This window comes from Callionymus lyra, chromosome 17 (genome assembly GCF_982586985.1).
Source record: "Callionymus lyra chromosome 17, fCalLyr1.hap1.1, whole genome shotgun sequence".
Taxonomy (NCBI): Eukaryota; Metazoa; Chordata; class Actinopteri; order Syngnathiformes; family Callionymidae; genus Callionymus; species Callionymus lyra.
In genome coordinates this window covers 16,475,136-16,490,845 of record NC_141834.1, presented here as the reverse complement: position 1 = coordinate 16,490,845, position 15,710 = coordinate 16,475,136, and the positions used below count along the sequence as shown (strand labels likewise).

The 15,710-nt window shown below is 40.0% G+C and overlaps 1 protein-coding gene across 1 annotated transcript in view; it reads left to right on the top strand.

Moving 5' to 3' along the window:
- The window catches only part of adamts16 (ADAM metallopeptidase with thrombospondin type 1 motif, 16), a 58,220-nt gene that overhangs the window by 17,431 nt on the left and 25,079 nt on the right, over positions 1 to 15,710 (top strand). The window contains exons 4-11 of the mRNA XM_087813280.1: positions 832 to 1,108; positions 3,121 to 3,323; positions 6,196 to 6,279; positions 6,768 to 6,927; positions 10,075 to 10,180; positions 10,248 to 10,385; positions 12,967 to 13,120; positions 15,547 to 15,642. Coding sequence (XP_087669406.1) covers positions 832 to 1,108; positions 3,121 to 3,323; positions 6,196 to 6,279; positions 6,768 to 6,927; positions 10,075 to 10,180; positions 10,248 to 10,385; positions 12,967 to 13,120; positions 15,547 to 15,642 — 1,218 coding nt within the window. The remainder of the gene's footprint in view (positions 1 to 831; positions 1,109 to 3,120; positions 3,324 to 6,195; positions 6,280 to 6,767; positions 6,928 to 10,074; positions 10,181 to 10,247; positions 10,386 to 12,966; positions 13,121 to 15,546; positions 15,643 to 15,710) is intronic.

Sequence of the window (15,710 nt, the reverse complement as noted above, 5' to 3'; positions counted from 1 at the left end):
CGTTAGAGCCGGGCCAGCCGACCTGTCATCGCACATGTGCCGGCTGTTTGGAAAGATTGAGGACGAGCGGCGGGGAACAGGAGGAAGCAATCTCGGAATCGAAAGAGTGGAAACGGGGACAGAGCCCCGGAATGATCCGCGACAACAAGCGATATCGGAAAATGAAAAAATTCATCACACATGAACGGCCCTGGATGGTTTCAGCACGTTTGACTTTGTGATAAGATCGTGTCTAAGTAGATCGCTCTAGTAGAAGAACTCACATTTCTCCGATCCTTCAAACTCTTCACTGGCTTCCAGTTTCTTTCAGGATCAACTTGAAAATTCTGGTTCTTACTTTCAGATCTATTCATGGTCAGGCTCCTCCTTACATCACTGATCTGATCCAGCCTTACACCCCAGCTCGGGCTCTGAGGTCTGTGGATCAGAATCTACTGATGGTTCCTGAACACGCTTCTGGACCAGAGGAGAGAAATCTTTTCAGGCTGTTGCTCCTAAACTTTGGAACGATCTTCCTCTCTCTTTGATGCTTTGAACCATCTCTGTGTTTGATGATCTACTGACTCCTTCAAGAAACATCTGTGTTTGATGATCTACTGACTCCTTTAAGAAACATCTTAAGACGTTTCTATTTGTTCAGGCTTTTCCTTGATTTTCTGGAACTCCTGTTGTGTTATCAGTTTTATCTTGATCTTTAAAATATATACTTTATTGAATATTGTTTTGATTGTTTAAGCGCTTTGTGACCCTGGTCTGGAAAAGCGCTATATAAATAAAAATTACTTACTTACTAAACTGTAAAGATTCATTGTTGTGTATTTTTGCCTCTAGACAGGTCTGATCCGCACGCACCACGGCGACTACTTCCTCAGGCCCGTCTCCCGAACCCTGGCCCACGGCGAGAACTTCACGGCGCCTTCTCATCACCAGCCGCACATCCTGTACAAGACGCATCTTCCTCAGGCCAGGACGAGGAGATCCGCCGACGTGAAAACAGAGGACCGGGATGAGAAGGAAGACCAGGAGAACCCGGGGGATCATCATCATCATCACGACCACAGACACGGGAAGAACCAGAGGCAGCACTTCTGCGGGAGGCGGAAGAAATGTATGTAAGGGCAATTTCTCCTTCTAATCAGGCTTTGTGGTGAAACCACATGTGTCATGTTCATGATGATATTATGACCATTAAGGAGGCCTGTGTCTAAGATAAGATAAGAAAAGGTTAGAGTATCAGTAGAAGGAGAAAAACTGATGTCGATAAAAATGTATTTGATCTGTTTCAAGACAGTATTTGTTTTACCCGCTACCCAAGAGTTCTAAATAGTTTAGGGTTAAACGGTCTTTCTCACAATGATGAAGTCAATGAGGATGAACCACCGGATCACACAGGAAACCAAAGTTAAGCTAGCACCGAGACAGGGCATACCTCTGCCAAAGAACACATTTCACTTTAACACAATAAATACATAATAATCATAAGAATAAATCAATCAATAAAACCAAATCAATTTAAAAAAAAGAAAAGTCCATCATCAAAATGCTGATAGCTCTAGCGGGATCGCGCAGTACTAACTGAGGACAAGAGGATACAGTGAACACCAGCAGCTTAAAGCTGATGTTTGGACATATTTAACAATACTACAAATATATCTTTGATCGTGCATCACTTAAATCAAAATATATCGTATTGTTCCCCTTATATCTTGATACTTATCTCATATCGCCTGATTCTTGCCAATTCACACAACTAGTGACACCACCAAGTTTTCAAATCTCTATCCCAGTGTAGTCAAACTCAATTCACATGAAAAACTAGAATCTTAATTTTGGGCTAAATCAGTGGTGAAATTATGCTAAATCTAGAATAAATGTATGGGTTTTTTGTTAATTTCCTTATTATCGCCGACATCAGCCATCTGTACTTCTCAGATTATTTTAAACACTAGCATTTTTATAGGTTATTATGTCAATGTTAACATTAATCTGTATTAACTTCCGCACGAGGGCCATTTAAATTGACTTCTACACATTTTTGCTAGCTATATAGCGATAAATTCATAATAACCTTTTTTAATTCAAAAGGTGATCAACATTGAAACAAAAAATATCTTAAAAAGTCATGCTTTTATGCAAAATAAACATATCTTTGGTGACCGACATTTAAATGAATTCCCCATTGATTTATTTTGAATTAAGCACAAATAAAAGTTATTGAAAATGGCGGCCCTTTCGCCTTTGATTAGGGTTTAATCCCAAAAATAAATTAAAAGAATCAAAAAGTACGTGCTTGTTCGACAGCCTTCTAGAATTTCCCGCTGCTACGTTTGATTGATTCTGTTTGAAAGACGTTCATCACTGATCTGGATTCCAGTTTCACATGACAACAGCTGTGTGGTTCAACATGCCCGGCCCGGACGCTCGCGTGTAACGTTCCCGGGCGATGGGAACTGTGAGAAGTTTTGGGGAAATATTTGAGATCAACTTAACCCCCCGTGACAAATGTTTGCTCTCAAGATATTACCTCCAGATCAGTTAACACGTCCCGGGAGGTCACGGGAGGTCGCCTTAAAGAGAGCGTTGGGTTTTTTAAAAACACGGTACCTGCCGAAAATACCTCGTGGAACCCCAGCTGCCTGACCCGAACCGAAAACACGTCCATGTTTGCATTCTCACAAGATTACATCTGGGACCATCTGTGTCATATTTTGGTTTAAAAGAAAAAGTATAGATCACCTGAAAGTTTACAAATTCACAGAAACCTTGACCCCTGAAGTATACCGGGAACACTTATCCCTTCTAAACATATAAATCATTGGTTCGCCTGTAGGGGTGTTTAGAGAACATGTACCACGATAGCTTTACACCGCTAAATGTTAGCATAACACCAGGAGTGCCAGAGGCAACAACGGTCAAGCGGCTGTGCTTGTAATGCTTGTCCATTACATCAGGTTATGATAGTTAATCATGTAAAGTGGTTGTCAGTTATTTGCCAGAGCGCCTGGCAAAAGTGATCCACTGTGAGGCTAAAACCGCTAGCACAGATGTTTTGAAAGGAAGTATCTCTTATGCTAATAATGCTAGATTTATCTTTTTTATACGTGTGTCTAACATTTCCAGATATGCCAAAACCCCCGGAGGACGACGTCTTCATCCTATCGGATGAGTACAAGTACGTGCCGAGGAACAAGAGGGCGGCGCTGTCGAAGTATCAGTCGAATCAAAACCTGAATGTGGAGACTCTGGTGGTCGTGGACAGGAAGATGATGGACAACCACGGCCATGAGAACATCACCACGTATGTTCTGACGGTACTCAACATGGTAAGCAAGTTCTTAGTTGGTAAAACACTTCAAAATCATAACAAATACAAAAAAAATCAGATTTGTGAAGTGGGTATGTAGCTCTTAATAAGACAAGCTAACTTCCCGAGCTAGCAGCTGTAACACGACTACTTACGATAGTTTCAAGCTGTTTACTTTATGATTAGCTTGTCTTCTCAAGCTAACAACCATGACCTTATCTTCTAAAGCTAACAACCTTTGGCTTGTCTACCAAAGCTATTGACTGTTAGCTTGTCTTCAAGCTATGTAGAATTAGCTTGTCTTCTGACGCTATTCACCATTAGCTTGTCTTCAAGTTATTCTCTATTAGCTTGTCTTCTCAAGCTTTTGACCATTAGCTTCTCCTGAAGCTATAGACTATTGTCTTGTCTTCTTGAGCTATTGGCCATAAGCTTGCTCTAAAGCTATTGACCATTAGCTTATACTTTAAAGCTATTGACCATTAACTTATACTTTTAAGCTATAGACCATTAGCTTGTCCTCTAAAGCTATTGACCATTATCTTCTTTTCTCAAGCTATTTACTATTAGCATACCTTCTCAAGCTATTGACCATTAGCTTCTTTTCTCAACTTATTCACTATTAGCATGTTTTCTCAAACTATTGGACATTAACTTCTCTTTTCAAACTATTAACCATTAGCTTGTCCTATCAAGCTAATGACTAGTAGCTTGTATCTATATTGGCTAATACCTTTTATCAAGAGACGAAAGTTGTGATGCAACATCTCAAACATCTACAAACGTTTGGAACGTTGACAGCTTCAGCACAAAAATAGCATATTTTGGAGGCTGTCGAGTCGACCTTGATTCGTGAATGAGGTCATAAAATATCCCTTTTATATGTTTAATTGGCACGATAACCGTTTCTTGTGTCTGTTGGCTTGTTGCCGGAGGTATTTCATTTCAACTCATTATTTTGTTTGTTGTCGTTCCCAAAGGTGGTTTGAGGTAAAGTCGTAAATCAATCTGTCAAATATGATCATGCATTTTTTAAAATGATATTGAACAACCATCTCGACGCTGCAACAATACACCGGCGAGGACAACCATGTATTCGGACTATTCGAACCGGACTTTAAACCGGACCCTCCCTCTAAGAACATGGGTGAACGTGATATCCCAGTGAGATCATCCTCACAGGACGACACCGTCTCGCCGTCCTTTCAGCTGATCTGAAAGCAAACGCGGTCACGCTCATTCTGCTACTTAATGACTGACTGACAAATCCAAAGATAATCCTTCTATTTTGAAAACATCGCTCCTCTGGTTGAAACCTAGTCACGGCTTGTCTCAACGCAGTCACCAAAATACAGTATGAGGTTTCAGGGAGGAAAAAAAAAAGAAAAAACTCTCCGCACAAACCCCACATTCCATCGCCCGTGGGCTCTAAATAATTTGCTGAAAATCAAATCAGCTTTAGTCAGAAATTGCAGAGATAATGGAATCCAGTGTTGATGGTGTTTTACCCCGACAATGGAAATCTGTGTAATCGTTTTCCTTTTATGTGGCTGTGATTCAGCATGAACGTCTGAGGCTTCGCTTCCAGCTGATGCCACTGGAGCTGGTTTTAAACTCCCATCATCATTTGAGCTTCAATCCGTTTACCAACCGCATTGTCTGCTCGTGAGTCAGAGTGGAAAAACGATGCACAAATATGGAATCAAGGGTTTATCGTCTGCCTTTGGAGAATAGAAGTCTGTGTGTGAAGTAAATAGATTTACAGCATTATATAGAATTATGTGGTATTCTTAAGACAACATGGGATCTGCAGCTCAAGGTCGGGCTCCGTCGTAACTTAATCCCAGTGTTCCAGGGCCACATGAGGACTGGAGCGCGTATGAATATCATCTGCAAAAACATTTATTTGTGACAAAATGCACGGATTCATTTGTAAATGTTCAATGTTTTTCTGTAATAAAAATATCTCAAATTAATTTAAGAAATAATTTTTGTATTCATCTAGAAATGTAAAGAATTGATACACCTATCTTTAAAATATACAGTAATAAAAGTGAACATTCCTTTCAGAAATGCTTGAGCTCTGTTATTCAGTAGCTAAGCTAGCAGGTATAGCAAACAGTTTGAAATTGACCTTCATTTAACATAATAATTGAAAAAAGTTATTTGCCAAGTTAGCAAAAAAAACCTATATAACATTTGTTTAGTGACTATTTAGATGTTCAGACGACACGCTATAATCCCAAACTAGCAGAATTTCTAGTAGCCTGTCTTCTTAACCTTTTGGGTATTAGCTTATAGTTCCAAGCTAAAGCTTACTAGCTTCCTTTTCCAAGCTAATGACTATAAGCTCCTTTTTTTAAGCTATTGCCCATTAACTTCTATTTTTTAGCTAACGACTATTAGCTAGTAGTTGCAAGCAAATTGCTGTTAGCTTCTTTTTTCAAGCTAATGCACATTAGCTTCTTTCTTTTTTTAAGCTAATAACTAATAGCTTGTAGTTTCAAACTAATGCCTATTAGCCTATTTCTTTTTAAAATAAATGACTATTGGCTTTTTTTTTTTCAAGCTAATGACTACTAGCTTCTTTATTTGTCCAAGCTAACCGCTACTTGCTTGTAGTTTTAAACTAAGCTTCTTTTTCCAATTACTATTAGCTCATTTTTAAGCTAATGCCTATTAGCTTGACATCTCTATAGCAAGAGATAAAAGATGCAATGCAACATTAAAGAAGCATATATCTTATTGTGTTTTGTAAAAGTGACAAAAATAGAATGTTTTGGCAAAAAACTGAATAAACAATTCATGAAATTCAACAGTTATTGTTATTTATGGGGTGGTACGGTTCCATCTCTTGCGAAGCTAAGCTAGTTGTTCTTAATTTTTCTTAGGTTTCCAGCCTCTTCAAAGACGGCACCATCGGAGGAAGTATCAACATAGTCATCGTGGGCCTCGTGCTTCTAGATGAGGAGCAGGTGAGTAACCCTGAGGGGTCCTCAACCCCAAATTAACTAGACAAACGTCATTTGTTTTGTTGTTTACTGCCTCCAGGCGAGTCCCTCTGAAGGATTCCCGTGGTCGCCCCGACTAATAATGACTTTTATGAAGACTAATTATAGGGTTCGCCTTCCCTTGAATCTCAGCCAGATTTTGGAGAGAAAAAAATGTAGAGTTTGTGAAGGTAAAACGGCGTGAACAAAGGGAAAAAAGGGGGGGTTTAGTAGGTTGTTGAGCCATTAGATTCAAGTTTCCATCCACTCGTGAGCGTCAGAGAATCTAGTCGTCACATGGGGAGGAATCCCAAAAATGCAGAAGCTGCTCCAGATAGTGGAGTCAAAAAAAGACAAGATAATAGATCACATTTGAAACAAATGAAAAGGTAATTTAACCTCTGACATTAGGAGCCTCAAGATAACTTTGTACATTTAATCACTTCCCTTTTTTTTTTTTTTCTTCCTCTTAGGAAGGTTTGGTGATCAACCATCACGCCGACCACACGCTCAACAGCTTCTGTCACTGGCAGTCCACTCTGGGGGGTCGAGAAGGTCAACGTCACGATCACGCCATACTCCTGACCGGACTGGATATCTGCTCCTGGAAGAACGAACCTTGCGACACACTCGGTGGGTTTTACAACAACAATTAAAGTGTATTACTCTACAAATGGTTGGTCCTTGTGACCAAATTTAAGTCTTAAAAAATATAATGGTTGAGATTCTCTCTCAAGTGATCGGTGAGGGGGATCTTTCAGTTGTTTTACTTTCTACAATAATATTTAGTCGTTTAGTACTTTGTGGATTTTTATGTGTTTTCACTCAAGATTTGGGTCAAGTTTTATTATTTAAAAAACATTTTCTATCCCAACTATTACAACAGTCACACAACAGTTACACAACTCACTCACCACAGTTACACAACACACCTACAACAGTCACACAACACAGTCACAACAATAACACAACACACTCAACACTGTCACACAACACACTCACAAAAATCTCACCACAGTCACATAACACACACCACACACCACAGTCACACAATACATTCACCACAATCACACAACACTCACAACAGTCGCACGACACACTCATCACAGTCACACAACACACTTACCACAGTCACACAACAGTTACACCACACTCCCCACAGTCACACAACACAATCACCACAATCACACAACGCACTCCCCACAGTCACACAACACACTCACCACAACACTCACCACAATCACACAACAAACTCACCAAAGTCGCACAACACACTCACTCATTTTATTGCTTAGCGTATTCCTTGTAACACCAGAATGCACATACAATACTTAAGCATAAACTGTATCATTTATATTTTAAGATTTAGTTTAACTTAATGTCTACTGTATATGTTGGTAACTGAGACTTACTTTACTCACTGTCTGATAATGACGTAAATGAAGTAACTGCAACTAAAAAGCAATTTCCACTTATTCATTAAAAGAAAATCTGATTATATTACAAAAAGGAAAGTATTAAATAATGACATTTAAATAGATGTTTTTTTAACAATTTGACATTCAAAACTCATAAAACATGTACATACATCCCAGGTCTGTGAACGTTGCTTTACATCTCTGTTTCTTCCTCTCTCTGGGAAGTTGCCAGTTCCTGGTGTCACACGGTGCGAAAAAACAAGCTCCTACCAGATGTTTAGAAAGAGTCTCAGCTGTCAGATCTTTCTTGGCCCTGATGGTCAATTACACAGCAGTGTGTATGTAGCGACCTGTCCTGTTGCTGCTTAAAATGTTAGATTTTCTCCAATACCTTTGTCAGGATCTTCAATTCCTCACGCTTGATAATCAATATTGTTCTAATCAATACACAGTAATCGTCGGTATCAAGCAGCATTAGCGACTTTTCTTCTTGGTTGACATTTTTGCTGACTTTATCTACGAAATTAATCAAAAATCTGAAATATTCTGAACACAAAGGGTAAAGAAACAAGTTATATCTAACTGGGTCTTGCAAGCCTTCAAAACAACGGCTTTCTAGACCATTTCCTACACTTGAACTCTCAACCAACTATGTAATTTCCCTCATTAAAGTATCCTTAATAATAATATCAATAATAATTTAAAATGCTAAAATAGCAACAGGTTATAATCAAGTGTCTGCTTGGCGGAGGTCTGCACTCTCTGAGTGCCGTTTCTAGGGGGCTTTCCATTCTATATGACTTGGAGCGTTAAATTAACAAAACACACTTCAAGAACATTGAGGCCAAACACTTAAAAGGAAACCCTCCGGGGGATTCTCTGCTCGTTTGATTCCCAGCCAGGGAAGTCTTGTGTGCATGTGGAAAAGATGGAAGAGGTACAGACGGAGAGAGGAAGTAGACAAAGAAGAGCTTAATGGACATTTTTAAAGTGACAGCGTCACCGTGGGAGCGATGAAAGGTCGTTTTTTGAGTTTATTTGGGTATTTAAAGGAAAGCCGCAAACTAGTTGAAGTTCTTTTTATTGTCAAATATGCATGTATTGAGACGTACAGCATAAACGAAATTGTGGTCCTCTTTGACACACGATGCAAAACATGAATACAGATGACATTACATAAGACATTCAAGAAAATAAATAAAAATAGATAAGTAAGTAAGTAATTTTTATTTGTATAGCGCTTTTCCGGACCAGGGTCACAAAGCGCTTAAACAATCAAAACAATATTCAATAAAGTATATATTTTAAAGATCAAGATAAAACTGAGAACACAACAGGAGTTCCAGAAAATCAAGGAAAAGCCTGAACAAATAGAAACGTCTTAAGATGTTTCTTAAAGGAGTCAGTAGATCCATCAAGCGCAAAGAGAGAGGAAGATTGATAACCAACTAAATGAATTAAATAACCAACAATACTTAACTTATTAATTTAAACTCAACAGAATATAAACAAAAAAAACAAAGTGAATGAACAGAATGATAATGTATTATTCACCTGTTTAAATTCGCAGCAATTAATTGACCTTTTAAACTAAACATTCCTTTCGACAACCCTCTAAGTAACGGTGACCTGAGCAGCTCCTGTGACGCTTTGCCGCCCAGCCAACCAATCACAGCTGCCGATAACCTTTTGACAAAGCAAAAAACGTACGGTCTAAAGCAGGGGCGGGCAATAATAATTCTTCAAGGGCCACATTCAATTTTGTGAATGTTGTTAGGGGCCGTCAAGCAAAAAGAAAGATGAAAAAAATCCCTAAAAATAGGTCATTCGTCATAAGGCCAAGACATTTATTAAGCTAAATAAGCTGCAATTTTATTCTTGTATAGATGAGTTTTTTCACAAAACATTTCTTCAACTTACTTAAAAAATTTTTTGAGGGATTAATATATACTTGAAAAATAACACACAAGAAAGGAGGGAAAATGTAAATAAATAATACATAAAAAAATACATTTGTCAATGCATTAGAACCATTTATACATGATCATACTTTGACGTTATTAGGGCCGCATAAATACAGTCAAAGGGCCGCATGTGGCCCCCAGGCTGCACTTTGCCCAGGTCTGGTCTAAAGAGTATTGAAGCGACCGATCAGGGCATCAATGAATAGAGTGGTGTGTAGAAAAGGCATCATGGGAGTTCACTTTATTAGCACCGTAAGTAAATTGGATACTGCAAAAAACTACTCCTTGATACGGCAATACCGTAAGAGATGAACCACAATATTGCCGGGTGGACTGAGAATCTTTATCAGTTCAGGACAACTAGTCATACCTGGTAACATGTGATTGTATTTTACTAGGTTTTGCACCCATTAGTGGAATGTGCAGCAAGTACCGGAGTTGTACGGTCAACGAAGACACCGGTCTGGGTCTGGCGTTCACCATCGCTCACGAATCCGGGCACAAGTAAGTGTCACCAAGATTTGAATCTTCAAAAAAAACCCGTATTCACTCATTTCCGATCTTCCATCAGCTTCGGAATGGTGCACGACGGCGAGGGGAACGTCTGCAAGAAGTCCGAGGGCAACATCATGTCCCCGACGCTGGCCGGCCACGACGGGATCTTCTCCTGGTCGTCCTGCAGCCGCCAGTATCTCAGCCGCTTCCTGAAGTAAGAAACCGAACCCCCCTCTTTTTTTTTATTTGTTGGTGTTAGGATATTAACTGGACAAGCTTTTCCATCCGTCTCTGCAATCTTTCTCAAAACGCCGCTGACTTCACGACATGTGGTCCTAATTTACGAACATGTGTTTTGGAAAACAAAAAACCTTCGGCAGTAGAAATATCCGTTACAAACGTAGCCGCGTGAACATGTTGGGAGGGGTGGGGGGGGGCTTTATTTTCGCAAAGGACGAGCGCGAGACGCTTAAATCCGACGCTGACGTCATAATCAGGTCGGCCGCTTCGCCGCTGCAGCGTAAAGCGGGAATGTTTATGTACAATAACTCACTTTTCATGCCTGCTCACCCATGCAGAAAAACTATCGTAGCAGACAGCGTCCTTGTGTCTGGCTCTGGTTTCTTATGTGTCTTAGCATGTGCGTGCGCTTGAAACCGGATCTCCAGCGGAGCCGGTGCCCTCCACTAAATTTACCGTTGCGTTAACTGAACTGTCAGATCCGCGCGCTCAGAGTGGTGGAGACAGACAGTGTATTTCTTCACTCTAGTTATTAGAGACGGGGTGATCTCACCCTTGTTAGGCCTGTCAGCTTTAAATATTAAAACTCCTGTCACGGTCTCCGAGCCAAATCTCGCTCACAACTCCGCGCTGATCGTAAAGTGTTTACCAAATTGCAGAGTCGACTGGTGAAAGCTGGGTTCTTGCTGTGAGTAGGTGCACGGTTGGTCGCCATTCATGCACTCACAGTCCCATATTACTAACAATATTTACAATTCTTTAGAATTTTGTAGGTTTTCCATACGACCCCCACATCTACTTTCTGGACACAATCAATAGGTTTCTCCTTTTCTGTGACAAATGGTGTCAGTAGTGGCATGCTCAGACTTGAACTACCCTGTAAAAAATTGTGTCCCTTAACATATATTGTGAAAATTTGAATCAGTTCAAATGTTCCTTAAAACTGACAATTTTCCAAGTTTTATCCTTCGTTTTAAGTAAGACTTTAAATATAACAAGCAAGCAAAGACAGTATCAGACATAGATGTTATTAAAAATCCAGAATCTGTGCAAAACGATTAACCATTTTGTGAAGATTCATTATTGCTTTTGTTGTTTCGAAGTACATTTCAATATTTACGAAAAAATGTCATCGTCAAATTTTGTCAAATTTCTTTCATTTTCCTGAAAGGTTAAACATCTGTAAATGATAACAATTATTATTATTATTATTTGGGTCTTACTGTATTTTGCGGACTATAAGGTGAACTTTAAAGCATTTAAACCACCAGAATGTTCTGTCTCAGTTCTTACACCTCCTAATCCCATTGCATTAAAGCCTTTCCAGTAGTTATCAATTCATAAAATATATATTTCAATTGTTTTGTTTCTCTTCAAAGTTGTTCATATTCAGATTCAACATTTTATACATTTTTTTATAAATGTATTATCTAAATTAATGACTTATAATCCAGTGCAAATAATACGGTACTTAAATAGTGCTTTTTCTCCATTTTTCAGCTGCCAAAACAATTTGCACCAAGTTATGCATTCACCCAGTCACACACACAATCACACACCGACGGGAGTAGGCTGCGACGTAGCACACCAGTCATCAGGAACCTTCAAGGAAAAGTGTCTTGCTCAGGGGCCACAACGCCACAATATCAATCTGAGCTTGGATTGAAACCGCAACTTCTCAAGCTACAAGCTATGATGCTACATATAGACCTATATATATATATATATATATATATATATATATTTATTTATCAATATATATATTTATTTATCAATATATATATATATATATATATATTTATATATATATATATATATATATATATATATATATATATATATATATATATGTATATATATACTAGTGTGTGGGCTGTATTAGGTCAGACTCAACAGTACTTGATACCGTAGGGATGGTTGGAATCCTCAACAGACTGTCGGAAAAAATGATGGATGTCCAATTTGCGCAATGAATATAATTAAGTTGCTAAACACCACAGTCAACACGGTAACCGTCTATTGTTTGGGAACATGCTAGCACGCACTTGCGTCCACAAGAAGCTGGCTCACGAAAAAGTCATGCACAAACTCGGTGGGGTTCCGTGGACACAATGGACTTAATAAGCCACACACACACAAACACACGCACATCATCTCCCTGCTAAATCAATTAGGACCACTCGCTAGCACCTCGACTCCTTCCAGCATATTCTGACATTTTATTCTCTTTTTTTCCAATCATAATCATTTTCCTTGGACTTGATTTCCTGTTCTGCAGTGTCGGAGTCGTGACGGGTATCTGGACGAGAACGCGTAATATCAGTTAACATCAGATACCCCCGTCGGCGCTCCAACGTATAAACAACGCAGACGGGAATTTCATTAGCTCATGTCGGAGCGACTAATGAGCTGCGACCATCGCTGTCAGTGTCGGTGGGAGCGGCGGCTAGCACGAAAGAACGCTCGCTAACATGTCGCGGAGGCTAACGTTGAGCTGCTTCCAACGATAACTAGATTTGTGTCGGCGGTTTTTAACCCTCCTGTCGTTTCTCCAGCTCGGCTCAGGCGCTCTGCCTATCGGACGAACCCCGAGGAGTCAAGGAGTACCAGTACCCGGAGAAGCTTCCCGGCGAGCTGTACGACGCCGACACACAATGCAAATGGCAGTTCGGGGAGAAGGCCAAGCTCTGCACACTCGACTTTAAGAAGGTGAAATTGATCTTGACAAAAAAAGTGAGCCAGCCTTGTGCTAATCTGATGCCATGCTTTATAATTCTCCAAAACCTCTTTCAGCGGCGGTGACGCGGCCAAACGCTTAAAAACACAATGACAAATGTTTACTTGGACGGAATATCCAGAGAAAAAAGAAGGAACATGACGAGAACTAACTTGACGTCCGACCCGCCTGCTTACATATACACACTTAATCAAAACAAACAGATGCAAAGCAACACTGAGGAGGAAGGATGACTAAATATACGCTGGAGCGCCGCCAATGGGAATCTCTGACTGTTCGAGTCTCATTAAAGCTAATATTGCGGTTTAGGTTTCATCGCATGAGAAGCCTTTATGTTCCTGCGCTTGAAAATCAGACAATAAATTAGTTCCATCGGGCCTGAACCTGACGTGAACTTTGTTCCTGCCGCTGATGAACTCTTAAAGGAAGTGTTCTGATAGTATGACTGAAGGATCTTAAGGGAGCTCACGTTATTCTGGAGGGTTCAGGCGAGGTCGCGTCTCTGTATAGCAACTAAACACAACGACAACAACACGATATATATCGAAGAGTTATCAAAAAGTTCTCACAAGCAAGAAAGCTAGCTGACGAACTACACATAGTGTTACCCACTTAATTATACCGGAAAGTATGTTTGTTTTTTTTGTTTTTAAATCAAAGTACCACTTTATATTATCTAAAGAGACAAATCTTAAAAGATAAACAATATAGCTTAAATACCAGTCGTTGAATCGTCAAGTCAGTCACGTAGGTTTGCTTTTTTGATGAAACAAATAAAAAAATACATTTTTGGGGTGCACGACTGCGCAGTGGTTGGCGCAACCGCCCCCCTTTGGGAACTCCGGTTTCCTCCCACTGTCCAAAAACATAAAAGAGGTTGATTGACAACTTGTCCTGAGGGTACGAGTGTTTGTGTGTGTGTGTGTGTGTGTGTGTGAAAGGCTGTGTGTCCTTTCCAAGGTGTCCCCCCGCTTCTGAAATACCCCAGGAACATGGGACATTCATGGAAAATACAAACCCATCATAATGCTGACTCAGCTCAGCTCAATGGACTGTTTTTAAACTCTACCATAGTCCCCTATATAGAGTTTGTGTTTCACTTATTTATGCTAGTTTACAGGTTTGTGTTTTGGGTAAACTTAACCAAAAAAAACAACTTCTTCTTCTTGACATGTCAAGAGTGAGAGGCTAAAGTAACTTCATTGAAATATGGTTGGGTTTTCTTTTCAAATTAAAACACATTCAGACAGTTATAATAATGCTACAAATCATCCACATTCAGGTGGTTGGAGACCACTGGTCTCTCTCTCTCTATATATATATAAATAGTATATACACAAGAGAGTAGCCTCAGGTCACATGCTTGCATGACGTTCCAGCTCAGCACTGCTAGAGCTTTTATATTGATCGTTTCCTGAGGACACTCGTGGTACACTCGGTGTGTCCTGAAATATCCGAAGTTCAGAAATAATGGAAGACCTTGTGAGTCACTTTTCTCTTCTAGCAGCGCTTCTAGCCATCCATCGTTTACAGCGAGCTTACAGGAATATCCCCAAAAAAAACACAAGCCTTTTAAAATCAATCAAATTATTTGGACGCTACATTTTGAGGGATGACAGAACCCGGAACGTTCCATTTTTTGAATGGCGGTCCCCTGATGTCCCCGTCATCGAAAAACACGTGTGTATTGTTTTTAGCCAGAAGCTGTTTGACCGCCGATCCCGACGGATTCAGTCAATTTCATCGTCTGAAAATCCTTCTTTTTTTTTTTCTGTCAACGCCTCAACTGCTAACGTCTGACATCCCTAACAAGAGTTTTATGTTAAAGTATTTACAGTTCGAAGTGATTCCAAATCATGCATCTGTCTATACCTTTCGGAAAAATGTTTATCTAAACGCGCTCGGACACTTTGACCCGTCATTCAATTTAGGAATTTGAACTATTTGAAGCAAAAATTTCAGCATGAAGGAGTCCCATGTTCGACCCCGTTCCCTCTCAGCCTTATTAACTTAAAAAAGCTTAAAAGAAGCAGCTGGACAAAAGGTCTTTGGATTGATTCCAAGGTGGCTTTTGGCAACACAGCCCGTAGGTTTAGGTTCATGTCAGCATCTGCACTCAGTTGTCAGAATCTGATACCGTCGTTAAGATAGTAATGGGGCGGACATGTTAGGAAGTAGCTCGCCACGTTTCCCCCGGCAACCGTCGGGGAAAGCACCTGGTCGTCACATCCAATACTGTCACTTTTTTTTGAAAGGTGCTGAGAAACACCTATGACATCATGAGAATTCCGCGGGACCTTTTAAGTGATAATGCACATGTTTGGTCATTTGTCTGGATGTGTCATGTGCGTTGAATAAAAAACTGGATTTTGAAAGTGTTTTCTCTTCCCACTCTCAGGATATATGCAAGGCTCTCTGGTGCCATCGCGCTGGAAGGAAGTGTGAGACCAAGTTCATGCCAGCGGCTGAAGGCTCGGCCTGCGGACCAGAGATGGTAATGATGCCATCATGAGTTTTTTATTGTGTGACGACTGTATGAATCATCTTAAAGTGTGTGTCACA